The sequence below is a fragment of the Haemaphysalis longicornis genome, unplaced genomic scaffold (genome assembly GCF_048455015.1).
Source record: "Haemaphysalis longicornis isolate Haplotype H1 unplaced genomic scaffold, Haemaphysalis longicornis Haplotype H1 scaffold_6, whole genome shotgun sequence".
Lineage (NCBI taxonomy): Eukaryota > Metazoa > Arthropoda > Arachnida > Ixodida > Ixodidae > Haemaphysalis > Haemaphysalis longicornis.
The window spans coordinates 58864190-58889458 of record NW_027526407.1 but is presented as its reverse complement, the minus strand read 5'-3'; the positions used below and the strand labels follow the sequence as shown (position 1 = coordinate 58889458).

Sequence of the window (25269 nt, the reverse complement as noted above, 5' to 3'; positions counted from 1 at the left end):
CGATTCGCGCACGGCCGACCAGACTGGGGCTCAGTGGGTCTTGTTTTGAAGGGGCGAACATGTGCTCTCGAGAGCGGGGGGCAAACCCAACCCCCCCTCTTTCCTTAGCGCATCGCCTTCGGCGACGCGCTGCGTTTGGTCTAGCCGGTTCGCTGTTGCAGTCCTTTGAGGGTCACCTTTGGGAAGCTCTGCCGGAGCGCTTCTGAGGTTACTACGGCGCGATCGCCAGTGGGCGAGGCCTCCTATAAGCCCAAGTGATGAACACGGGCGAGATTTTTTCTTGTGCGGGTGTTGTTGCGTGGTTTTACATCCGAGTGGGAATGTGCCGACGTTGAATCGTCTGCCTGCTGGCGTGGTTCAAATGGGGTTTTGGAGGAATTTCGATCGAAGAGAAACGCAGTTGAGAGGGCTTGCACAGGTGGTGTTGCTGGTTTGTCAAGCAATTGGTGATCCGGTGATCAACGACGAATGCCGTGTCGGTGCTGTGTTCTGTGGTGGGTTTGATTGTGGCCTTCGCTGTTCCGGCGAGCCTTTAGAATTCCCCTAGGCCGTGGGCGCTTTGGCATGCTTGTTAGCGTACATGCTTTTTTTTCCCCCCAAACCTAGTCGGCATCTCTGGGCAGGATATCCTGATGTCTTGAAACCTTTCTGAAAGCAGCAAGTTCATCCTTGCGACATGCGCAGTGAATGGGTATTTAAGGCCTTTCTGTGTTCTCAGGACTGTTTAGGCCATAAATGAAAAAAGAAGGCGGTGGAGAGCTGGTAATCACAATTCTCGCTTTTTCAATCTCCACAATTGTTCGATAAAACTTGAGCATACGTGGGCGATGCGACAAAATTTGACATACACCTCAGTGCAATCCTGGCGACATTTCAAAATGGTTATGACTCTAAAATTTATGAAGCCAACACCTTCTAGTTTCCTCAAAGTTCTTATGCAGAGCACCACAGTACTCAACGATGCTTTGGCAGGGATAATGCGTACGCATGTAAGTTGCAAAGCACTGAAGAAGTGAGGATGAAATAAAATTTCTTGGTGAAATGACTGCCAAATTACGCAGTATGTTTAAATTCTTTCCTTTCGGGACATTAATCTTCTGAATCATTGCCGGCATCTCTGAAGCCGGTAATGTTGATATTCGCATAATTACTAACGTTAACAAAGGTGTCATCATTAATATTAACGTTATAATTCTCGATGCAGTAAAAGGGTTTTTCATGTTTTGGAGCAAGAAGAGCTCTGGGGCATCCCTTAGCAGAGGGCTTTCAGGTTATCCGGACCATGCAAGAATGCCCCAACATGGACGTTTCGTCCTTTTGGCTGGAGCCATCGAATACGCTAAGTTCTAGAAGAGCAATGCTTGCGAGTGTGGCGGCAGGATCTACAGGTGACGCGAGTTGTTCCACTACTTTGGCTAGATACCGCGGTATACAGGCATTTTAACACACCATAGATGCATCGTAAACTGAGCTGTATATGTTTGTGAAGCCAGGAGCCATTCCTTAACATGTGACCCTTTGGCTGGCGCAATGTTGTGTATATTGCGATGCGGCCTGCACTTCACAGTATTGTGTTAAAATTGTCAATTTGGAATTCGTATTTTATTTTAGCAATAGAAAGATTCTCTCCTTCGCTCAGCAGAACCTATTTCTGTAAGCAACTGTTGTTTTATTTTTTATTTATTTACTTTTTTTCCCGGTCGAGCAGATGTGCACTTGCATCCGGCCTTCTGGCAGAATTAGTCTGTTTTCGTGGTTGCCATGGCAACAGTGGAAAGGATTGTTGTGCAGTGCCTCGTTCTCCTCCATTGCCTCTCCCGGTGGGCTCTGCCGCGTCCGAAGACATTATTCCAAGTGCCTGAACACGCTTGGTGTGGTTCTCCAAGTTTGGTTCCCTACAGGGAACCGAACTTTCCCCAGTCTTGTTCATCCGTGCGCTCTGACCTCGAGGGCATGGTTTCCCTTCTGGCTATGGCTGCTGCTTTCCTGATAGAGGCGAAAATCAGAAATGCCCGTGCCAAGATTTCGGCGCAAATTAAAAATCCCCGGGCCATCTAAATTGATTGCCGCGTATTAGGCAGCTGTCATACGCCAAATGTAGCTTTGGCAAGGAAAATTTGTGTGCAAGTTTGTCAATGCCCTTTGATGCCACTTCCATCGATATCTGGGTTCATGTACATAAATTAAGAAGAAAGAATATCGGCCTCCCTTTGTTTTATAGGATGGCCACTGTGTTATCTTTGCGGTTGATTTCCTATCTCTTATGGGTTCACAGGTGTAGAAGGAAGCTGTTTTTGGGATTAACACTCAGCGTTGAGAACAGTGATGGGGAAGATGCAAGCACCACCCTGCATTATTTCTGTCAGGTTACGTACACCCGATAACATGAATTTCGCGTTGCGGACGACATATGGGCAGCGTAGAATGAAAGAGGCTGCCTGTATATATTCAAAAGAAGCTGACTGTTATTATTAGAGGCACTTTTTTCTTTTTTTTTGTAGTGTGAGATGCCTCACCCCTAATTGATAATTCAGCGTAGTATGATTTTTAATTCTTTGAATGCACCCCTTGAGCAGTCGATTGATTGATTGATTGTGGGGTTTAATGCGCCGACGCAACGCAGGCGATGAGGCGCGCCGTAGTGGAGGGCTCCGGATTAATTTTGACCACCTGGGGATCTTTATCGTGCGCCGAAATCTCGTACACACGGGCGTTTTTGCTTTTCGCCTCCATCAGAAAAGCGGCCGCCGCGGCCGGGAATCGAACCCGCGACCTCGTGCTCAGCAGCACAACGCCTTAGCCACTGAGCCACCGCGGCGGGTCCCCTTGAGCAGTCACTGGTTGCGCATCAGAAGATAAGATAGCGTGCCTCTTACTCTCACTAGCTTCGCTTTGGTTAGGCTATTTCGTGCGATTTTATGGTCCTCACTCACCTCGCACTCTTCTTTGTTAATTGTGGCCACCGTTTCTAAGGGATGGGTACTTCTGAGGGCTTGCGTAAGAAACCCCAATCCTGTACAGTTGCCTTTTAATCATCGATTGAATTGACCAGGCTGGGTAGTGCATGATTCTGTCTAAAAGTCTTTTTAACTTTTCAGTGGTATAGAAACAGCCGAAACGACATTAACCACAGCTAGAGACACGGCCACTCCGTGATTGCGCTCTTGTAATGAACTACTCAGTTTTTTTTAGATCTTACATGTTTGATGTTTTAACGCTACTTATTAAAATTGGTAGCTTCATGTTGTGTTCAGGCCGTTTCTTTTGAGGGGATACCCTTTAGTGGACCAGTTACAGGGAAAACGCTCAAAGGGGGAGCAAGTTTCTGCAGTGGGAAAATCCTACATGCACCTGAAATGCAGTTGTATGGCTACAAAAGAAAGCACTACAGCTTCCTCAGAAACTTGGCAGGTGAAGAAAAATTTGTCCTAGTTAAAGAGTCCCGGCTAGTTAGTGTGTGGTGTGGTCCAGGATTGTGTACCGGGGCAAATGTGATCGAAGTGGTCAAAGTGCAGTGGTTGAAGCTCCTGTTTGGCTGGGTGCACTTGTGGATTACAATCCGGATTCCTTGGCGCAGGGTGAGCCATGGCCAGTAGCCGGGCCGTTGTGGCAGGTAGCGGCGGTTGCCCAGCGGACGAGCCGTCCACTTCCTTCGCGAGCGAGCGGCGGCCCGTTTTGGCCAAGCCGCTGCACCTGCAGCGCATCGAGCGGGCCGTCAAGCTCGACAACTTCATCAACTTCATCCACAACTACTTCTCGACCCCTCTCCACGACGACGACGACAACGCCGCCGCCACTGCGGAGGTTGAGGAGGAGGAGGAAGAGGAGAGCTTGTCGGACATTGATGACGATGCAGGAGGAGTGGGAGAGCTCAATGGAGGAGGAGGAGGGAACCGTCGCCAGCAGCAGCAGCAGCAGTCGGAGAAGAGCGACCGGAGGGCGGAGAAGATGCGTCTGTACAACTTTGAGCAGGTGCGCAAGAGCCGGCGATGGCTGAAGAATGTGCTGCTGAGCGACACGTCGGAGTCGGAGGAGGACGAGGACAACTCGCCCACGGAGGACGACCTCCAGGACTGGCTGCGCTTCCACAAGCTGCGCCAGATTGCCCAGGCCGAGCTCAACGCCGACCCGGAGGTGAGTGCTTCGCTCGGTTGACGCGAAAGCAGTGGCGGCCTTGCTTTTGCGTTTTGTCCCACTGGCAGTGTTTATTTCCTTTGCTGTAAGCCGTGGGTAGAAAAAATACAGGCATTAATGTTGCTCCAGCGCTTTTTCTTTTTTCTTTTTTAAGGAAAGAGCTTTAAATGTGCCATTAAGACAAAAAATCCGGTTATCGCAGCATCCTAAAGAAAAATCCCGGGCCATCTCCCCTGACATGGAACCTAGGGAGGAGCGAAGCATGCGGTGTATAAGTGTATTCTTGGTGCCTTGGCGTTTTTGCCAACGGAGATGAAACCATTGGGGGGTAGAGGTATACAGCTTTGCGGTAAAAGTTTCTTGTCTTTGAAGCACGACGCTCCCTAGCTCGAGGCGCAAGCGTGTGTCCCAGTGTTTCTTTCAGTGCGCGTTTTACGAAGTGCTCCAGTGTGAGACATAAACGAGTGTTCCGGGGTTTCTTTAGTACTCTCTACGTTTTAGAGCGAGGTGTAAATGTGTTTCCCGGTGTTTTAGTACCATGACTACATGAGACGACGATTACGACAGCAGACGCCAACAGCCCCAGCCCCTAAGGGTCTTCGCCCCTAATACAGCTTCAGTCAGTTTGAAAAAAAACTAGCCTTTGCCGACCCACTCGGCTCCATTCGAGCCACGACCAGTGTTTTGGTGATAACGACCACATGATCTCTTTGTCGGTGGTGCGTTAAAGTAGCCTGTCCGGCGGTCTGTACTAAAGAAAGCTTTGTTCTGGCGTACCGCGCAGCTGCGGCAGTACCAGTACTACGGCGTGGGCATGCTGTCCCAGCACGACCCTTTCCCCGAACACCAGAAGGTGCTGCTGGGGAACAAGAAGAAGGCCAAGGAGAAGCGGGCCATGGAGCGCAAGAAAGGTGGGTCTGCGATGGCCACTTGGAACTGTAGGTGTTATATGTAGGTATGTGTCACTAAGAGGGTTCAACTTAAATTGAGGACGACTCGGCAAGCAATGGGACGGAAGATGATAGGTGTCACGTTAAGGGACAAGAGGAGAGCGTAGTGGGTTAGGGACATGTCAGTAGAAATTAGGAAGAAATGGGCGTGGGCAGGGCATGTGATGCGAAGGCAAGATAGCCGTTGGTCATTGAGGGTAACAGAGGAGATCCCTGGAGAAGGCAGGGGGCGGCAGTAAGTTAGCTGAGCAGATGAGTTCAAGAAGTTTGCGGGGACAAACTGGTCGCAGTTAGTACAGGCTGGTTGCCAACTGCTGGCTGCTTGCCAACAAGTTCATTTTTGTGTGTGGATGTTTCTGGAGGTCTTGTGGTGGGTTTTAAGTAAAACTGCTTATTTTCTGACAATGTCTGCAATAATTTTGTTGATTTACTGAAATATTCGCTGCGTGGCTGCTCCTTAGCCTCAGTTCTGGCGTATCAGACCCGATTCCCGCATTTAGGACTGTAACCGTGAGTTAGAATGAAACAGTGGATTGCCGTTACTAGTTCCGACAGCTATTTGCTATCACACTGATGTGAATGGGAGCAGATGTTTGCTGCCGAGTTTTGTTTTCAGCTCCGAGCTCGTTCCTTGGCCTTGTGGATTTGTCTGGAAATCTCGAGCTGGTCGTAAATGCAGAGGCAGTCATTGACGTGTTTTTTTTTTTTTTTTTGTTTTTTTACATCACATGAGAAGGGTTTGTTGCCATCAGTCATGGTGAAATGTTTGATTTCTTCAAGACGATGATTCAAAAACACGTTTGTTGCCTGACATTGACAGTTGCTTCATCACGGAGCACAGGCATTGAGTGCTGACTTTTTTTTTTTTTTTGCCATATGAGAAACTGTAGTGTGGAACCTGCACCTTCTTCTGGGAAGTGATTTCACAACGCTTGCCTACAAAATGTATATTCTGAGTCACTGGACCTTGTGATGTGACGACTTGTCAACTTCCGCAAAAATTTTGATTTTGCACATTTTTTTTGCGAGTGTTACTTAGTAAACAAACACATTTTAGACACTGATATTGTTGGAAAGGGTATTCAGTCATCAAACTTTTAGTTGGCCGCTGTATACGTTCAACCAATATTTGGCACAAAAGAATTTGTTTATTAGAACCCTGAAAAGCGGTCAGTTTGTTGCGGTAGCAAGAGTTAAATGAAAAGAGCATTAATTTACTCATTCAAGCAATGTTTTTTACCCCACTATAGCCAGGTGAGGAAAGTTGAATACTGTTTCTCTTCTTTTTTCAGCCAAGCTCAAGCGAATCAAGTTAGAGCCAGATTACGACGATGATTCATTCAATCAGGTGAGCTCGTTTTGGTCTGGGTTTGACCTACGCTGCATGTGGCATGGAACTGTTACAAGGCTGTACTAAAGCTGGTGCACAAAAATAACAAATTTAATTTTTTAAGTGAGTACAAAACTGTGCCGAAATAGCAGAAAAAGAAAAAGTCTAGTTGTGAAGATAGTATATTAGCATCGTGTCATTGCAGTGAAATGTACGCGTTAAGTGCACTGGCCAGCATTTATGGGTCTTAAGTGTTTGCTACCTCTAACATTGAAGCCTCAAACAACCATTTTCTGGGCAAATAAAAAAATTGGAACTTGAAAATTTGCTCATAAGACATGATTATAGAGATTAAAGAATTGGAGTCTGAGCTTTAGTAGTGGATACGTCATTTGTGGCGTCTGCAGGCTATGCCACAGTTAATGCACCACCTTGGTTCTGCAGAAAGGGCTGTATTTACTCAATCTTGGAGTATGATATGTGCAGTTTCAATGATCGGAGGAAAGTTTGTCTGTTAGCACATGGGGGTTCACAATGGCATACCGTCTTTGGAATTGTTTCAGCTTTGTGTCCAATTGAGACTCATTAGTTGCTTTTATGTGTGCTTCTTCAAAAACGGATCCTCATTGTGTTTGATATGATTGTGGTAATCATCGTTGGCATAGCTGAGTATCTTGCGGATACACGCTCAAATGTACTTGTTATTTACTAAGTGCTCACAAGTAAGTACCCCTGAGTGTTCATGCCCATGAGCAACCATGTAGTAATCAGATTACTCTGTGCTCACTTGTCATAAATCAGTTTTCTGTTAGTCCAGACCTGTATTCACTCAATTCCATACTCTTATTCTTACCCTGGACTTCCAATAGTACTTGAAAGTGAGTGCATATACCCAGAGTGCACTTATTGGAAGTGTACTTACTCGGAGTGCACTTAGCTGCTGTGAGTGTACATGTTCCTGAGTGCACTTAGGTAGAGTGCAGTTACTTGTGAGTGTGTATACTTGGAGTGCATGTACTTGGAGTGCATGTACTTGGAGTCCACATAATTGTGAGGGCATATACTCGTGAGTGCACATACTCATGAGTGTACTTGAAGTTCACTTACTCGGAGCACATGTGCTTGGAGTCCACTTAAAGTGCACATAATTGTGAGTGTACTACTTACTCATGAGTTTACTTGGAGTTCGCTTACTTGGAGTCCACTTACCTAGAGTGCACATAATTGTGAGTACACATACTGGTGAGTGTACTACTACTCATGAGTGTACTTAGAGTTCACTTACTCGGAGTGCATGTACTTGGAGTCCACTTACTTAGAGTGCACATAATTGTGAGTGCACATACTCGTGTGTGCACTTGGAGTTCGCTTACTCCAAGTGCATGTACTTGGAGTCCACTTAAATAATTAGAGTGCATGTACTGGTTAGTGTACTATTTACTCGTGAGTGGTCACGTAGTCGTTAAACTGCTCTCGTTGGTCATATTTAGCCCAACTCTAGTTCGAGTACGAGTGAGTGAACCTCTGTGGTCTTCTTGCAGGACAACTCGGAGGGGGAGGGAGCCAGCCTGGACGATTCGAGGCGCAGCCCGGACAGCATGTGCGGGGACGGGCCAGGTGCCCACACTCCCGGCTCGGGGTCGCGACCCCACGGGCGCCGAAAGAGCGCTGCCGCCCACGAGGCCTCCATGAACCTCAAGCGCCGCCGGCTGTGGGTCGCCCTCGCCAAGAAGGAGATTGCCAGGGTGAGGGGGCGGGGGACTGTCGTCTCGCTGTCTTCACACGTAGTGAGTGTCCCTTGCAGGCTGTTTTTTGAGGTCACGACTGTGTGATAGTTCACAGCTTGTGTTTACATTTTTTCTTCTGCTAACAGTGCTCATTTTGATTGGATGCGTATTTGGGCATTGTAGTTTAAAGGAGTACTGACACCAAATTTAGAGGCCTAAATAACGATATAATTGGCTTCAGTAGTTTGTACAGATTACCCACAGAAATTTTTGGAGCGATCCGAGGCTGGAAACGCATCAAAAATCGATTTTAATTGCCCTGGCCGCGAACTATTACAAATCGGCAGCACTAGCGAAATCGCTTGGGGTGTGACGTCAGGCTATCCGCGATTTTGCGGCCGATTCAGCATGACGTCATACAGTTGTTTCCGGAACCGGAAGCGATAGCCTGCGCTGTTGTTGTGGGCGGTCTCGCTTCGATAGGAGGTTTGGCTTGGCTGCGGTACCGCTGTGAGCAAGGCTTGCGAAGTGCGCACTTCACGTTTCCGCGCAGGTATTGCCATCTCTCGACCGGTCGGCGCACCGCCCGCCGCGCGCCGCGGGGGGCCGGTCAGCGTATACGCTTGCATCGCGGCAGATATCTGATCGCCGCTTTTAAAATAAGCCCTGATAACAATCCCAAGCACAATTTTTCACCACACTAACACCTACTTTCTCGCATGTGGAACTTCATTTTAACGATCAGATTGATTCAGAAGAGCAGCGACAAGCGGTTGCTACCGTCTTGCTACCGTGGTCTGCGCCGGATCGAGCCGCTGAGTGTCCGAGCTGGCAGGCGCGGCCGGCGTGTGCGCGAACTGTTTCCGAAGGCAGGAAACGCTTCACGATTGCCTGCTTTATCCATTTTTTGCGATTAAACGCGCGGGATCTACAAATTCAGCTCAGCGATAGTCGTAGTTGACCATGGAGCAAAAACGGTGGGCGGAGCGACGCCGACGACGCATCGCATGCACGCATCCGGTCATGTGTCTCAAATTCACGCGTACGACTAGTCGTGGTGACAGTCGTAACGATCAGTCGCATGCGAATCGAGTGTACAAATCGTACATGTGTCCAGCGCTTTAGTGTGAACCGCGTGCAATCCGTAGCAGACGATGCAGCGAACGTCCCTGACGTCACGGAGACCATGACGTCACGGTCCGACGTCACGGAGACCGTGACGTCAGGCAGTCCGCTTGCAGGCTCTCCTCCGAACGGCCATTTTCCCGCGCGGCGACCGAATTTGAAAGTGGTTGCAATAAACGTGCTATAATTAATTATATGTTGGTGGCTGACGCCTTTCGGTTCGATTTTCGTAATTACTGGGACCATAGGTATTCTTTACAGCATAAAAACTGAAAGCGAGAAATTTCGTGTCAGTACTCCTTTAAATTGAAACGGTTGGATGCGTGTGGGACTTTGGATGTGAGCGGCAGATAGCAAATGGACCGTGCGTGTTACGGGATGGATGCCAACGGCTGAGATTGCAAGTAGAGGAAGGCAGGGCGCTAGCTGGGAAAGTTTAATAAAAGAAATTCGGGGGAAAAACGGACTTGGGCTGAGAGGAAGTTTTTTTAGAACCACTAAGAAGGGTTGTTGGGCTGTAGTTGGTGTGTGATGGCTAATGATAATAATGGACATCTACCAAGAATGCAGTTTTGTTTATCACTGCTTCAGTGCAATAACTTATCACAGCAGGCGAGCCTGTGTTAGGGTAGCGAACTTTAATTTTGCACATTCACGCCATCAAAAATTGTGGAGGTTAAATTTGCATTCCGCTTCCCGTATTCATCTGGCCGTTTGCTTCAGATGTCTTAGCCATGTGTAGTGATTGTTTGGCCATGCTAATTATTGTTCCACTGCTTTGATTACATACTAAATGTACCGAATGTGGAGCCTCAGACGAGCTTTGTAGGAATGCAAAATAGGCAGTTTGTCTAATTGTTTTAATAATTTCAATGGTTTATTCAATCCAAAACGAAATTTTTGCATACATGCGTATTTACAGACGATGGTCCCAAAGCCATAAGGCTGAAACGGGACCCTCGGTAGTTCATTACTAAGGTAGCATGTAATCGCAGCGAACAAAATTGCTATTCTCAAATAATTACGAAAATAAATGCAGCACTTCGAACATTAACAATTTCAACAATTCAATTTGACAGGTCTATCAACATCTACTACAAAAAATTCCCTTCTTTCAGCAAAGAACATTGTACCGTGTCTTTTTTTTTATTATTATACTCCAGGAAACAAAGTTTGAGCAAATACAGAGGTGAGAAAAGAATAACAAAAACTTCTAATTGCGCCCCAAGAGAAATACCTTTAGTGCTCTTTTAAATACAAGTGACGACAGTTGGTTAGTACGTTCAAAAAGCTTTGAACCGCAGGCTGACGTTGTTCCCTCTGTTGCTCTGTCAGGCCCAGAAACAGAAGGCCAATGCTCACAAGGAGATGCTGACCAATGCCAAGAAGGTGCGTATCCTCTCCCTTCTCTGGTGCAAATGGCATCCAGATAGTGTGAATACAGGTGTGTGTGCGCTCGTGCATCCCCAAACTTCGGAAAATTCAAGGTTGCAGAAGAATGTGCTTCAGTGATGAGTGTAAATTGAACCAAACGAAAGTGGAGTGTGTACCTGAAAGTTCGGATAGATGACCCTAGATACCAGCAACACGTATTGTAAATTAGCTTTCTCCTTTAAACTGGTCTTAAAGCTATTTCTTTTATTTACCAACCAATTTTAATGAAATTGCACAGCATTGTGGAGTTTTTTGTGCTGATTTCCAGTCTGCAATTAGATGTTTTGCAAGTTGATTATTTTTTGAGATAATTAAGTATTAATTGCCATTATTTTGGGTCACAATTACAAAATAACCACTCCATACAGAATGGCGTTTACCCTTTGGCTAGGCAGACAAGTGACTAAATACAATGTTGGAAGGACTTTTTTTATTTAGCTTATTTTGGTCATTTGACAACACACTGAACTTCACTCCTCCCACGTTCTGCCAGAAATAGCTCAGAGGTGGTGTCAGTTTAACGCAGTAATAATTTTCCAAAGCCTGCATTTGAAAAATTTGTTTCTGACGTTGTATTCTCCACACATTTAGGTATCAAAAGCAAAAAAAAAAAAATTACAGTTGTACCTGTTCTGGGTGCCGAGATATCCGAAGGCGAAATGATAGCATCGCGTTGCAAGAAAAGGGCCGTTTCACCAGAGAATTCTGTGTGAACTGAGCTGTAGAGTGCACTTTAAAATGCTATTTGCAATAAGCTATGGTGACTTATGACTAGGAAATTTGCAGACCGATAGAAAAATGGCCATGGACGCCGCAAATGCCATTTCCCAGAAAACGACTTTTTGGTCGTTTATTGGCCCCAAAGGCCCATGTGCCTCCTTGGGTTGAGTGGAGGTGTATTCGGCTGCTGACGTATGTGCTTTTAGGTGTTTGTCGCATAGTGTGACATTTAATTTCTTTAATAGTCCTTGCGTTTTTTTGCAGCTAAAAGATTGTCTTTTCTGGCTGGAATAGAGGTGGGTGTGTTGTTAGCAAGGGCAATTAAACTAATGAAGGCTGCCGTTCGTTTAAAAGGCATTGTATTCAACCTTGTATTGCGGCATTTCCTGTTATTGCTGTAGAGTATGCTAGTAGTGTGAATAATTCAAACGAGTGACCTTGTGACACACAGGGATGCGGTTAGCTTTCTTGTACAAATACTTATATCTGTATGTAAAAATGCTTGATGGGGGTGTGGCAAGTAAAACGACCTTTTTATTTATAAACCAAGTTGAATGAAACAAGGAGCATTTATGTAACTAACCATTTTAAAAACAAAACTGAAATCGGTTTAAGGATACCTTCTATACTCTAATTACCTGAATACTAATTACCTGAAACTTGAATTAAGCATAATTAACTAATTAGGCAAGAAGTCAACAAGAGCTTTACGTCAGTGCAATCAGAAATGTCTATTCTGTGCAAGGAAGCTATGAGATTATTGCATTGTATCCTTTAGGCTGTAAATAAAGAACAAGAAAAGTTTCACCTTGCTTTCGAAATCATAAAAAGTTTCATGTCAGAAAGAAAGTGGAGCTTCTGTCTTTCTTTTTGGATGCCTAAAGGAATTAAAGCAATAATATAATAGCTTCCTTGCACAGGATAGATTTTTCTGGTCACGCTGACATAAAAATCCTGTTGAGTTCTTACCTAATAAGTTAATCTTGGGGTGCCTTTGTGATGGTAATTAGTCTTGTAACTCAAAAAGTATAGAAGATATTTTTAAACTGATTTAAGTTTTGTTATCAGGTTAGTTAACTACATAAATTCTCATAATCTGACTACATTTGGTCCAAAGAAAAACAAAAAAAACACAAGATGAGGCACCTATAAGTTGGCTGTGTGGTGATGATTATAATTTACGATGAATGTGTATCCCCCATATAGACTACCTGTCAAAGCACCCCTAAGTTGACTGACGACTGTGACGATAACCTCCTCCTCCACAGTTTGCGGTGGCCTGCCAGCGGGAGGTGCGTCGGTCGGCGCTGACGTCGCAGAAGACGAGCCGGGACGTGGCGGGGCGCGGGCGGCGGCTGACGCGCGAGATGGCCCTGTACTGGAAGCGCTACGAGAAGGTGGAGAAGGAGCACCGGAGGCGGGCCGAGCGGGAGGCCCAGGAGCAGCTGCGCATGGACATCGAGCTGCGCGAGGCCAAGCGCCAGCAGCGCAAGCTCAACTTCCTCATCACACAGGCAAGCGGGGGTTTCGAGTGGCGGTGGCTGTGCGCGTTGATGGTGCAAAGACTGTGGGCACTAGTGGCAGTCGAATCAGAGGAGAGCTATCGATTACCGTAGCATGTGGAGTTTGGGAGCGTTTTTAACCCTTTCAGTGTCGGGTATTTCTTGCCGTGACGCACCTCCAGTGTCAGCTTGGTTTCAGGAATATCAGAGAACGAGCATAACAATTTATTTGATTATGATTGCATTCGGAACGTGAGGCGTCGAAAGGAAACTGCATGGGCGAGAAATCGCCTTCATTCCACATATTTTCGGTATGTCGTGCACGCTTCCTGGCCAAAGGCCCCATCGTTTTATTATTGCGTTTATCAATCAATGTGTTTTATCATCAATGCGTTTAATTAACATTCTGCATTGTGCTTGCAGACGTATCTTGGGAACAGAATGTCGTTGTTCTAGTCATTAATTATGCTAGAAAAGAGAGCTGAAAAAAGGAAACAACGTGTAATTAACCTGCCTGCCAGCCTGTGTGCTCCTCTCAAACACCGTGTTCTTCCCTTGGCACCGCAGACGGAACTGTACGCCCACTTCATGAGCCGCAAGATGGCGGGTGCGGGGGCTGACGCCCGGCAGGAGGAAATCCTCCAGAGCCTGGACGAGTCGGCGTCGTGCTCGCGCTCCAGCTCACTCCTGGACGCGGAGGACGATGACTACGGTGAGAGAGATCCCCAAGCGGGCTTCCTTTCTTCTTCTGGGGTGGGGTCGTTGAGGGGTGGGATGTGTGCCGCTGTCCTTTGCTCAGAGTCACACGACTGAAAGACGTTGTGGTACCTTTGTTATACGAGAACCTTGGCAATGCTTGCGGCTCTGTGTATAGATGGTATTCACTGAAAAGTTTAGCTGTCAATTCCTTCGCTTGGCAACACTGAAAACGGCCACGGACAAGGCCGAAGCACCATGGACATGGCACGGCTTGTGCCACTGCGCCCGCACTCCATAGAAAAAAAAAAAGACACTGGCGTGCATCGTCTGCTCCGTTTCAACCCGATTCTCAGCAGTGGGGCCATAAGATAGGTTATTGATTGCACTCACATTGGAGTCGAGGCATTACTTTGCGTTCGGTGGGGTAGAGTTTGGAATGTCCAACACACATCCTGTGCTTTGCACGGACAAGTACGGCCATTCCGCGGAGCCCGACGGCGCACTCACATGGTTGCCTGCATGCGTGCTGTGCCAGTGAATACAAGCTATACGGGAACCTTGTGCAACGCTTGCAGCTCTGTGTATAGCCATACAGCTTGGGTGGAGGCTAAGCCCTGTCAACTTTTCTTTCTTTTTCTGGTGGGGGGAGAGAGGTAAGCGAAAGATGGTTAAACGCAAAGCTTTCTCCCGTGCAACCTGAGTCAAAGTCCAAGATCCAGACTGCTTCAACCATGTCGGAATGGCGGAATCGGATAGACGTCGGCTTCATAAAGCGAGGGGCGGACCTAGGTTCGATTCCGACCACAGGAAGCGTTTTTTCTGTGATGCACTCGATGTGCCTTTGTTTATTGTCATCGTTTTGGGAAACCCACTCTGTAAAGTTGGCGTTCCTGCAGGGTGTTTTTGCAAACGCCATCAGTGAGGAATAGAAAGCTTCGCTTTAAAAATTGTGCCTTGTTTGTGCAGAACTGATGCATGAAAGTAACTTGGGCGTTGCGCTGCTGAGCAAAGGGCCGCGGGTTCCATACCTGGCCATAATGGCCACTTTTCAGATGGAGGCAAAAAGAGGAAATGTCCGTGTGTTCGAGATTTCGGCCCCCGTCAGGTCCCCCAGGTGGTCAAAATTAATCCGGAGCCCTCCACTATGGCGCGCCTCATAGTCCAGGTGTAGCTCCGGTGCATAAAACCCTCGAAATTCACAAAAAGCAGGAAATTCACTCTCATTTCACTACATTTTTTTTTTATTCGAAAACACTGTTGTTCATTGGGTTATTTTGAGCGAAGTTGAAGTTAAGCAGACTTCCTCTGGTCTTCTCAAACTTGGTCAATTAAAATTTCACTGTGCACGGGGCTTTTGCGATTGCATGCCCAACGTAATAGATGCAATGAGCTTTTAGCATCTGGGCAAGGCTCTTCGAATTGTCCCCGACTTCCTTTGTTGAATCTTCTTTGCCCTTTATGCCTGCAGATAAAGAAGCAGTGAAGACGCAAGCATTGCGGAATGCTGAAGATGCCTACAGAGCACACCAGGCTAAGGTAAGACGCTGCCTCTTTCTTCCAGAAGGGGATTGTTTTCTGTTGGTTCATTTTGATTTTGGTGATACCTTAATCTTTTCATCTGCTGGTACGCCTATTTGAAAACAGAAAGGATGTCTCTAAGCTGTTACTTGAAAACCTTGTTGTTGTGTCATTACTGCTTTCCGTTGCAACAAAGTGCCTTAAACTGTACAGCATTGCAGGACTCTCGAACCTTTCTCTCAAACCAAGGACTGAAACCAGAAAGATTTTTTCTGCGAGGGTTGCCACCTACCCAGTTTCTGGCTGGCCCGACCGGTTTTTATACAGTGAGCCGGTTGCCGGTCTATACTTCAAAACGACCGTCATTGGCCAGTTTTTTGGCTATTGTGCCGCGATTATTGTTTCGTTGACTTTTTGTAAGCATCAATTCAGCAACTAAAATGATGAATGTTTGTCTACAAGCTGCTCAAAGACACATTAGCAGAGAAAGTACGCAGGCAGGCGCGTTCCCTGAGATGGAGGGGCGCCAAGATGAGGAACAGCACAACAAAATGCCGCCGCATTCAGCACATTCAGAGCAGCAAGCAAAATCTGTCACTTTCAGTACAAACGTTAGGTTGATTTCTCTCTAGGAAAATGCTACAATAAAAATCATTGCATGTCAAAAAAAAACATGGCGCCTTGTTATTTTTCAATAAAAATTCAACCTTCTATTTGTGTTCCCCCAAAGGTCCGTTTTTTTTTTTTACTTTTTTTTTTTTTTTGGAGAAAGGTGGCAACCCTATTTTTTACTCATTGCCACTAACTAGGGTAACTTGTCTTTAGGCCAACTCACTGTGCCTCTTCTACGCTTCAAATCCTCAACAGGAATGAGAAAAATGTTACGTTTTATTTTAGGCCGTGGCCACAACTTCGTTACGAACTTACGGCCGACCAGACGACTTTCGTCGAATCTTTGACTATGAGAAAGCAAATGCACTGCGCCCCACAAAATTTTTTCTTCCTCAAGCGCTTGTACTTTGAGTAGGACAAGAGCCCCAGTAATTGGGGGCAATTGATTATTAATCAGTGCCTGATATGTGGCTTTCCATTCCCCGATGTGCTGCAGACCGAGATATTCGACGTGGAACTCAAGAACATCAAGAGCTCAAAGAAGGGGGCGTCGTCGCAGGGCGACTGTAAGTTTGCCTTTCTTTTGCGCTAGGCTTGGCTTGGATTGCTAAGGCTGCCGCAGCAGGGTAACCAGCCGGCATGCCAGCCGAGACGGTTGGCTGGAGTACATTGAGAGGGGCACGTTTCTGCAATTGATTCTTTTAGCGTGTCTTTCTTTCTTTCTTTCTTTGATTAGAAGAGGATTAAAATGGGCTTAGGGCAGGGGGAATGTTGGAATAAAGTCTTCAGTTAGGTCCTAAATTCTTGTAAGATGTGCATTAAAGAGTTGCAAAATTGCAAAGGAGTACTGAACGAAATTTTCGTGTTAAATTAATTAAGCTATTAAATGGACGAAATCTGTATTTTCATTGTTGGTTACTTTTGTAGCTGATGCCTCCTTCCACACACATCGACCCTCATACATTGGAACCGTCCACGCTGCCTTTAATTGCACACTATTGGTGGCTCAGTGGCTAAGGTGTTGCGCTGCTGAGCACGAGGTCGCGGGTCGATTCCCGGCCACGGCGGCCGCTTTTCTGATGGAGGCGAAAAGCAAAAACGCCCGTGTGTACGAGATTTTGGCACACGATAAAGATCCCCAGGTGGTCAAAATTAATCCGGAGCCCTCCACTACGGCGCGCCTCATCACCTGCGTCGCGTCGGCGCGTTAAACCCCACAATCAATCAATCAAATAATTGCACACTATTCTCTAGAAAGTAGTCTAGAGCTGCGAGTCTGCTGTCTTCACACCACGCGGCCTCGCCCGTCTTCTCAAGGGGCCCACCTGTCTCACTGTTAGAGCTCCAGTAGACCTTCAAGATGTCCAAGCTGCAAACGCCTCTGCATTCTATTCCCACATCCCCCACTTGACCTAGAGTTTCCTGCTCTAATAAAACCCATCTCTCCCTCTGTTTTCTTAACATTTTCGAATGCCGCAAACACGAAATGCTAGAAATGACTGGTGGCGTTTGTTGCACATTCTTAACTAAAATTATCCGGCAGGCGTTAGTATGGCCACTGTTCGAGTACCTGAAATTACGTTGCCAAGTTTTGAAAAGCGTCTAGATTTTTGCTATTTGCAACATCCAGCCCGAGTCATAATTTTGCCGGCATCATTTGCTTAATTCTGGCTGAATAATTTTAGTGCAAGGTTCAGACTGATTGTGCAGTCACCAGGATTCGTCTCATTTCGTAGTGTAGTGCCTTGGAATAGGGGGCTGAAATTGTGTTGCACCTAATGATTGCAGTCAAGCTACCCGCCGCGGTGGCTCAGTGGCTAAGGCGTTGCGCTGCTGAGCACAAGGTCGCGGGTTCGATTCCCGGCCGCGGCGGCCGCTTTTCTGATGGAGGCGAAAAGCAAAAACGCCCGTGTGTACGATATTTCGGCGCACGATAAAGATCCCCAGGTGGTCAAAATTAATCCGGAGCCCTCCACTACGGCGCGCCTCATCGCCTGCGTCGCGTCGGCGCGTTAAACCCCACAATTAATCAAAATCGATTGCAGTCAAGCTGTGCTTCTTATGCTGGAAATAATCACTCTGAATGTGCCTTCTTCATATTTAAATGTATTGAGTTGCATGCAAATTTTTTTGTGTAGGCATTCTTAAGGGAGTCTTCCCAGACAACTGTCCGTCCGTAATGCGCGCCATGACACATTCTGTAGGAATACCCGGGCTTTATAGCGCTTGAAAGCATCATATATTGATAAAAAAAGTTTTACAGATACATGAAAATATTCCTAAACACTTAGTTAGCTTCTTTTAAAAATATATCACTTCTTTTCCGAGATAAAAAATAAACAAGAAACATATTTTGGTTTATCTAGTTTTCACTGGATGGCGCTAGCCGTCTAGCAAGCCAGAGTTTTCTTTCTTCATTTCAGTACAGAGGTGATATATTTCCAAAATAAGTGAACCAGGCCGTTCGGGGCATTTTCATGAATCTGCGAAACTTTTCGTATTGGTGTACGATGTTTCCTAAGCCTGTGGGTCGTAAAGTCGTAGGTCCCATAGTAATGTGACCAGGTAATTACAAAAGTATTCCCTAAAGGAATACTTTTGTAATCATGTAATTCCAAAATGGGTAAACAGTACCATGGTTCAGATTTACCTTTTGTTGTGATAAAGGCTGCGTCTACATCGGCGGTCCTCGCCCTGGTGTTGTTGTTTTTTTCCCCTGCAGTAAACGATGACTTCCGGGTGACAGCGGACCCCAGCCTGGCCACTGAAGACCTGGCCCAGCCGCAGATGTTCCAGGGAAAGCTCAAGTCGTATCAGCTCAAGGTAGGCTGGGAGAGAAGCTGCGCCCTGCCCCCGAGAAGAAAGAGGTGGAGGGGAAGGAGAGAGATTGGTGAGAGAGAAATAGAGGAGAGGGGAAGAGAGAGGTAGAGAGGAGTAAGAGGGAGAGAGAGAGAGGAGGGGAGAGTGGGAGAAGGAGAGAGATGGGAAGAGAAGGGATTGAGAGAGAGAGTTTGCTCATTTTTTGTCACACCAATGTGCGTGTATTCGGTAGTATTCAGGAAAACTTTGTGAGTCGCGGAGAGCAGGAAGTCTTCAGTGCAATCAAATGCAGCGACGGACCGTGCCCTCTGCTGAAACCAGCCTAAAAAAAATAATCTAGGCCAACTTCGCACAGATGTGTCGTACGTGAAATAAATACCTCATGAACAATTTTGCGCAAGTAAAAAAAAAAAGAGATTGAGCAGTGCCAGGCATTGTGGGTAGCATGCACTTAAGCCTAATGGGGGTTTTTTCACACCATGCAGATTCAGCATAGGTAAAAAGAGAGCAGGCATGTTTAAAGCGCGTCATAAATGGGCCCACTGGATTGGAGCTTCATTCTTTTGGCACAGCAGAAAACAGCTTGCCTTGATGAGGTACTCGTGTAACAACCTCACTTGAGCCATGTTTCGCTAGGGACAGCTTTTCCCTTGGATCCCTGAAGTCTGTCCACTTGAAGTTCTTTGTCCGTACAGTGCTGGGACTTTGAGAGACATGGCATGTCTAAGTTTTGCTAGGGAGAGCTTTTCCCTAGGATCCCTGAGGTTTGTCCATTTGAAGTTCTTTGTCCGTACAGTGCTGGGACTTTGAGAGACATGGCATGTCTAAGTTTTGGTAGGGAGAGATTTTCCCTAGGATCCCTGAAGTCTGTCCACTTGAAGTTCTTTGTCTGTACAGTGCTGGGACTTCGAGAGACATGGCATGTCTAAGTTTTGCTAGGGAGAGCTTTTCCCTAGGATTCCTGAAGTCTGTCCACTTGAAGTTCTCTACCTGTACAGTGCTGGGACCTTATGTCTGTAACCACCGTCGTGTTCCATTTGCTGTGCGCAGGGCATGAACTGGCTGTACAGCCTCTACGACAAGGGCATCAACGGAATCCTGGCCGACGAAATGGGCCTGGGAAAGACGGTGCAGACCATCGCTTTCCTGGCAGCATTGGCGGAGGTTTGTCGGCCTTTCTCATTACTCGTCTTCCAAGCACAGCGTTTTTTTTTTATTATTATTATGAGCAGAGACTTGATCAACTGTGTTTCTCGTCGCAGGTGCAGAACATCTGGGGCCCGTTTCTGGTGATTGCGCCAGCGTCGACCCTGCACAACTGGCAGCAGGAACTCACCAAGTTTGTGCCCAAGTTCAGGGTGAGTGGTGTCGGCAAAGTTTTTGTTATTGGTGTTCTACACCTGTGCGTTAATTTTCACCACTGGGTGGTGTAATAGAGCAAGATTAGAATGCCGGTACACAAAGAGCAGAGGGGGGAATATTGCCTAGGACAGTTACCACCTGTAACAGAAAAAATAAGTATTCTGTGCCTATAAGTTTTTTGTGCCTGCCCTTAGAGCAGAGCTAGTATTAAACCAAGAGTGTAAAACATAGATTAGTTTTTTATTGGTGACATGACACATCATTACCCTGCTACAAAGGCGATACCACAAGCAATCATCATCATCATCATCATCATCATCATCCTGAGCGGTGGTTAGGGATGACTGTTTTGCTGTTTGCAGTGACTGAGCTGTTACCCTCTTTGAGTGCAAGAACACGGGATTCCCGATCATGGCAGCGGAGATGTTCTTTTCTTTCTGGTTGATAATCATCATGATTTTTATTCTCTTGTATCCCTCTGTGCGTTAGTACTGTGCGTTAGTACCCTAGGGAATAGGCTTGCAGGGAAGCGGGAAAGGTGTCCTAGGAAAGGGTACCCTTGGGAATTAGTTTTATAGGGAGGTGGGAAGGGCATCGGTATGGTTTCCTAGGGACAAAGGGAGGAAGCAGAAAGGGCACCCGAGGAAGTGGTACCCAAGGGAATAGGCCTGCGGGGAAGTGGGAGGGGCGTCCTAGGGAATGGTACCCTTGGGACTTCGTTTGCAGGGAGTTGGGGAAGTGTCTGTATCAGCAAAGCATGTTGTTGGGCTAGTTGGTTCATATTCATACTTAAAACTGCGCATTCGGACGGGACAAGGAAAAGAGGACACAGGACGGGCGCAGACTCGAAGACAGTAAAAAGGGCAGTTGCTTCTTCTTGCTTTCAAGGAGCACTAACAAAATCTTGCCATCGTAAGATTCAGGAAAGTTTCGATGCTCAGGTTGCCAGATTGATTGCTGCTGGGTTTCCCTTAATGGTTGTGACAGCAGTGGCTGCAAGAATGGTGGTGGCAGCGGTGGCCATTCTTAGGCGCAAGAAACCGGTGGTAGTGGTTCCATACATTTCATCGAGTGGCACACAACCTCAAAAATGTGGCTAACAGGCACAAAGTGCCAATCGTTTTTTCTGCGCCTAACAAGTTGGCTGGCCCGTGCCCCGAGATCCTGAAAGGAATGGAACAGACACCAGGTTGCCTAAAACGACATGCGACGCCATACGTGAAGTGCGCAATCGGCGTGGTGTACATGATCCCGCTCACATGCGGGCGGGTATACATTGGACAAACGGGCCGCTGTCTTAACGACCGTTTAAGGGAACACCAGCTGAATATGCGTAATAAAACGGGATCCCACCTTCCGCACCATTGCATGGCTTGTGAAAGCAAGCCGTGCGAGCCAGATTTGATTCGGACAAAGGTGCTGAGGACAAGCAGAGAACAGGTGGCAAGGGAATTAATCGAGGCCTTTTTCATTCGAAAGCCTGGTGACCAGTGTGTAAGTGAACCATCCATATCTCTGTATGGAAATGAATTTCTAAACCGTTTATCATGTGATAAAGGTGGTGACATGTGTGCGCATGTGCTGGTGTGGGTATATTAGCATGCTCCATTTTTTTTCAATAAACTAGTTGCGAGTCTGCGCCCATCCTGTGTCTTCTTTTCCTTGTCCCGTCCGAATGCGCAGTTTTAAAGGGAAGCTGAAGCGCTTTCCGAAAAATTTGAGTTAGATTAACAGTTATATAGTTTGTTGCGCGCTGATTCCGAATATCACATTGAAATTTATCGTACATGAGTCCAAGTGGCATTTATCTTGCAAAAAGCGCGGCCCCGTTTGAAAGACGCCCGCTTTTCGTCTTTTGACGCCCCTGATTGGTTGCGCCCGTCATGACGTCAAAGGAGGACACCCTTCGGCCGCGCGGGTTGTCGGAAGCATTGCGAACGATCGCACGGTTGCCTTTGCAGCAATTTAGCTTGCAGTTTAATTTTCGCACATGACTGGAAGTTTGTTTCATAATTTCCCGTGCTGTTGGTTCAATTATCGTGGAGCTTAAATTTGCTTTACACGACAGAGAACCCCAAAGCAGTGACTGTGACGTCGACTAGTGGGTTCCATCAAAATATTTTTGAATTAGGCAACCAGCATGGGGGGATTTTATACCTTATGTTAGTATTAGGTACTGCCTTAACTGTTTCTTATTATACACAAAACCATTTATGCCGAAGATTAATGGGCGTTTTATAAACAATCTACCAGCGAAAAGCACGTACGTGCACTGCGCGAAAAAATAGCGTTCATGCGCTGTAAACGTATATGCGAGACACATCTTACCGGTACACGCATAAACCAACAAGCAGACTCTGCTTCCGCATTTCCTTTGTTCGTTGTCGCCCACCCCAGCCCCGTTACTCATCCCCGTACACAGACCCAAACGCGCGCGCCATTTCGGCAGCGGCGCTACGGCGCCTCCGCGATTGCTAGCTGCACTTCGATGAGTGGCGTCTTACTGCTTCACATGCATTTATTCTGAAAACACTGCAGCATACTAGTGCCTGCTCAGCATCATTGGCTGTAGTAAGGCTTGGTTTTCGCTCGTGCGTTGCGCATTCTGCTACAATATTACGGCCACCTCGTTATAATTAACAGACCAGTCGGACAAGGCAGTTACGTTGTAGTTACGTTACTTTAGGTAACAATCACCAAACGTTTGTGATAATGAATCGTTGACCTGTTTCAGCATTTCTAGATTTAAGCATTTACCGCGCTAGTCGGACAGAGGCCGTATATTTACTCTTCGCTCCTAATTTTTTTAGTATCATCATTATATATATCACCGACTATCACTGGAGCACACTTGAGGCTCAGTGACAACAAGTGCTGGCCAGGTTATAATATGCAGCCACACGGAATCTTGGGCAAAAAATTAGGCCCCCGCAGTCAATACAAATTATGGCACGGTGGTGGTTCGGAGTGGTGTTTTTTTTTTAATTCCAGACAAACATCACCTTATCGTGACATGTATACTTGCAAAATAAGTAATCTGGTTGTCTTGGTTCTTTTACTTTGTAGGAATACTGTTTACCTCTTAGCCGGGAGAGAACTTTTATCAGGATTGGCCCCTTGTTTTAGTTTCGCCAAAAAATTGTTTTTTTGAACACTGTCCTGAGCCCATAGGGAAAGAAAACCGACACGTTTAACGAAACAAGTATTTCCTGAACAAATGTGACTTGGTTTCTGGAATGGAACGAAACATCCCCGGCCAAAGTACAGCAGTATTCCCCATCCTTCCTAAATCTAGAATCTAATGTGAACATTCGCGTCCGTCGCATAAAAAAAAAAAAAAACGCATTGGAGCGGTTTACAAAGTATTTAACGTAGTGTAGTATATTCTCTGTCAGCAAGAACAGCCACCTCGGCTGTCGCTTCCGTATGTTATCAAGCATCCCGGCGTGGCATTATTCTGCTTAGGAATACGGCATGATAACGTATGCCTCGTTTGGCGTTCGTGCATACTTTTTGAACACGAAAATTGTACACATGAGTGCTATCAACCACAACAACAACAAGTATTATTCACAAGGAAACACGGCGAAAAGAGCATGGCCGAGGCGGCCGATCCGGCCGGAAGTCCAGGTATGACGTTTTTCAGCCGGTTTTCGCCCGCGCTCTTCGGTCTTCCGGCATCGCACGGCGAGATGGGGGCGGGGCATCGGGCCACTTTTGTTTGCGCATTGCGCCGCTTCTATTGCATGTATTGCGAAAATATTTCGTACACATGAACTATTCAATGTGTAGTTACTGCTAGTCAACTTTTCTTTTAATTCTAAAACCGCTTCACCTTCCCTTTAAGTATAAGTATCTGTATGGTTTCCTAGGGACAAAGGGAGGAAGTGGGAAGGGCACCTTAGGGAACGGTACCCTAGGGAAGCGTATCCTAGGGAATCTCCCGCAATCCTCATCCTCTTCTTGTATCCAGGTGGTTCCTTACTGGGGCAACACTAGCGACCGCAAGGTTCTGCGGCAGTTCTGGAACGGCCTGCACCTGCTCGGAGGGGAGCGGGCGTCGTTCCACGTGGTGGTGACCTCGTACCAGCTGGTGGTGCAGGACGTCAAGTACTTCCAGCGCATCCACTGGCAGTACATGGTCCTGGACGAGGCTCAGGCCATCAAGAGCACCTCCAGGTGAGGGAACGGGGGGATTTCAGGGGAAGGAGGGGAGGAAAAGAGCTGCACTGTTTGTCTGCTTCGCACGAACTGTGTCAGCCAAGGCTGGAGGAGAGAAAGAAAAGCATCGGTCTTGAATGCGCAAGATTTTGGTGAAGGGGTCCGAGTTAAGGGGCACACTGATCCTAGAAAGGTGTTTTTTTTTTTTTTCTTTGCAATTAATTTTTATAAAACTTCATGGGCTTGATCAGTTTTTTTTCATTGATTTAAAATATCCAATAAGTTTCTGAGTTAATTAAAAATCCTCCTTAATTGTTCTTGAGAACAATATTCGGTGAAACTATTCAGCAAAAAATTACTTTTAAAATATCCAATAAGTTTCTGGGTTAATTAAAAATCCTCCTTAATTGTTCTTGAGAACAATATTCGGTGAAACTATTCAGCAAAAAATTACCAGCAAGGCATGAGTGTGTACCGGAAGCTGTGGAGAATGACTTTCTTTTTTTTTTTTTTTTTTTTGCAATCACATACAAGTTTACATCAATTCTGACATCTAGGTTTCAAGTACTTCTGCTGACCAATTAAAAACGATGCTCAAACATAAAATGCAAAATATGATTCCCTTATTGGACGGTTCAAACATCCGGCTTCACAGTGCAAAAGAAATGATCTTCCTAGCTGCACTACATGCTGGGACGTACCTCTCGAGAATTTTCTATCACTGCAATACCACTTGTGGTGAAGAAGTGGGAAATTTTGAAAAAAAATATTTTTTTGTTGAAATCGGGCTCTATGGCTTTTATAAGTACTTGGTACTGTTCCTCCTATGGGATTTTCGGAGGAAAAACTGCAAATCAAAAGAAAAGTATTACATTTAAAAAAAAACGCTTTTTAGATGCAACGCATCTCTTTCACCCGCCTTGTCCCTCCGGCGGCGTCCGCATCCCTTCCCCATTCTCCTCGTCGCGCCAGCTGCGCGCTAGCGCCGCTCTCACCGCAGCGCCATCTGCGTGTTAGCGCTCGGCTGTGCTCGCTCCGTCGCCGTGCCAGCTGTGCGTGGGTGCGGGTTAACACATGCGCATGCGCTGCTCTGCGCTGCTCTCTCTCATTCCCCTCACCGTACATATAAACGCGGTAACTGCGCCGCTCCGCTCAGTCGTTCCGCCAGCGCTCCT

The 25269-nt window shown here is 46.5% G+C and overlaps 1 protein-coding gene across 1 annotated transcript in view; it reads left to right on the top strand.

Annotated features, from left to right (window-relative positions):
* The window catches only part of Ino80 (chromatin-remodeling ATPase INO80), an 83459-nt gene that overhangs the window by 376 nt on the left and 57814 nt on the right, over positions 1-25269 (top strand). The window contains exons 2-14 of the mRNA XM_077674456.1: positions 3578-4134; positions 4919-5045; positions 6377-6432; positions 7956-8159; positions 10602-10655; positions 12689-12934; positions 13490-13634; positions 15090-15157; positions 16248-16317; positions 18474-18574; positions 19622-19735; positions 19834-19929; positions 23907-24112. Coding sequence (XP_077530582.1) covers positions 3586-4134; positions 4919-5045; positions 6377-6432; positions 7956-8159; positions 10602-10655; positions 12689-12934; positions 13490-13634; positions 15090-15157; positions 16248-16317; positions 18474-18574; positions 19622-19735; positions 19834-19929; positions 23907-24112 — 2036 coding nt within the window. The 5' untranslated portion in view covers positions 3578-3585. The remainder of the gene's footprint in view (positions 1-3577; positions 4135-4918; positions 5046-6376; positions 6433-7955; positions 8160-10601; positions 10656-12688; positions 12935-13489; positions 13635-15089; positions 15158-16247; positions 16318-18473; positions 18575-19621; positions 19736-19833; positions 19930-23906; positions 24113-25269) is intronic.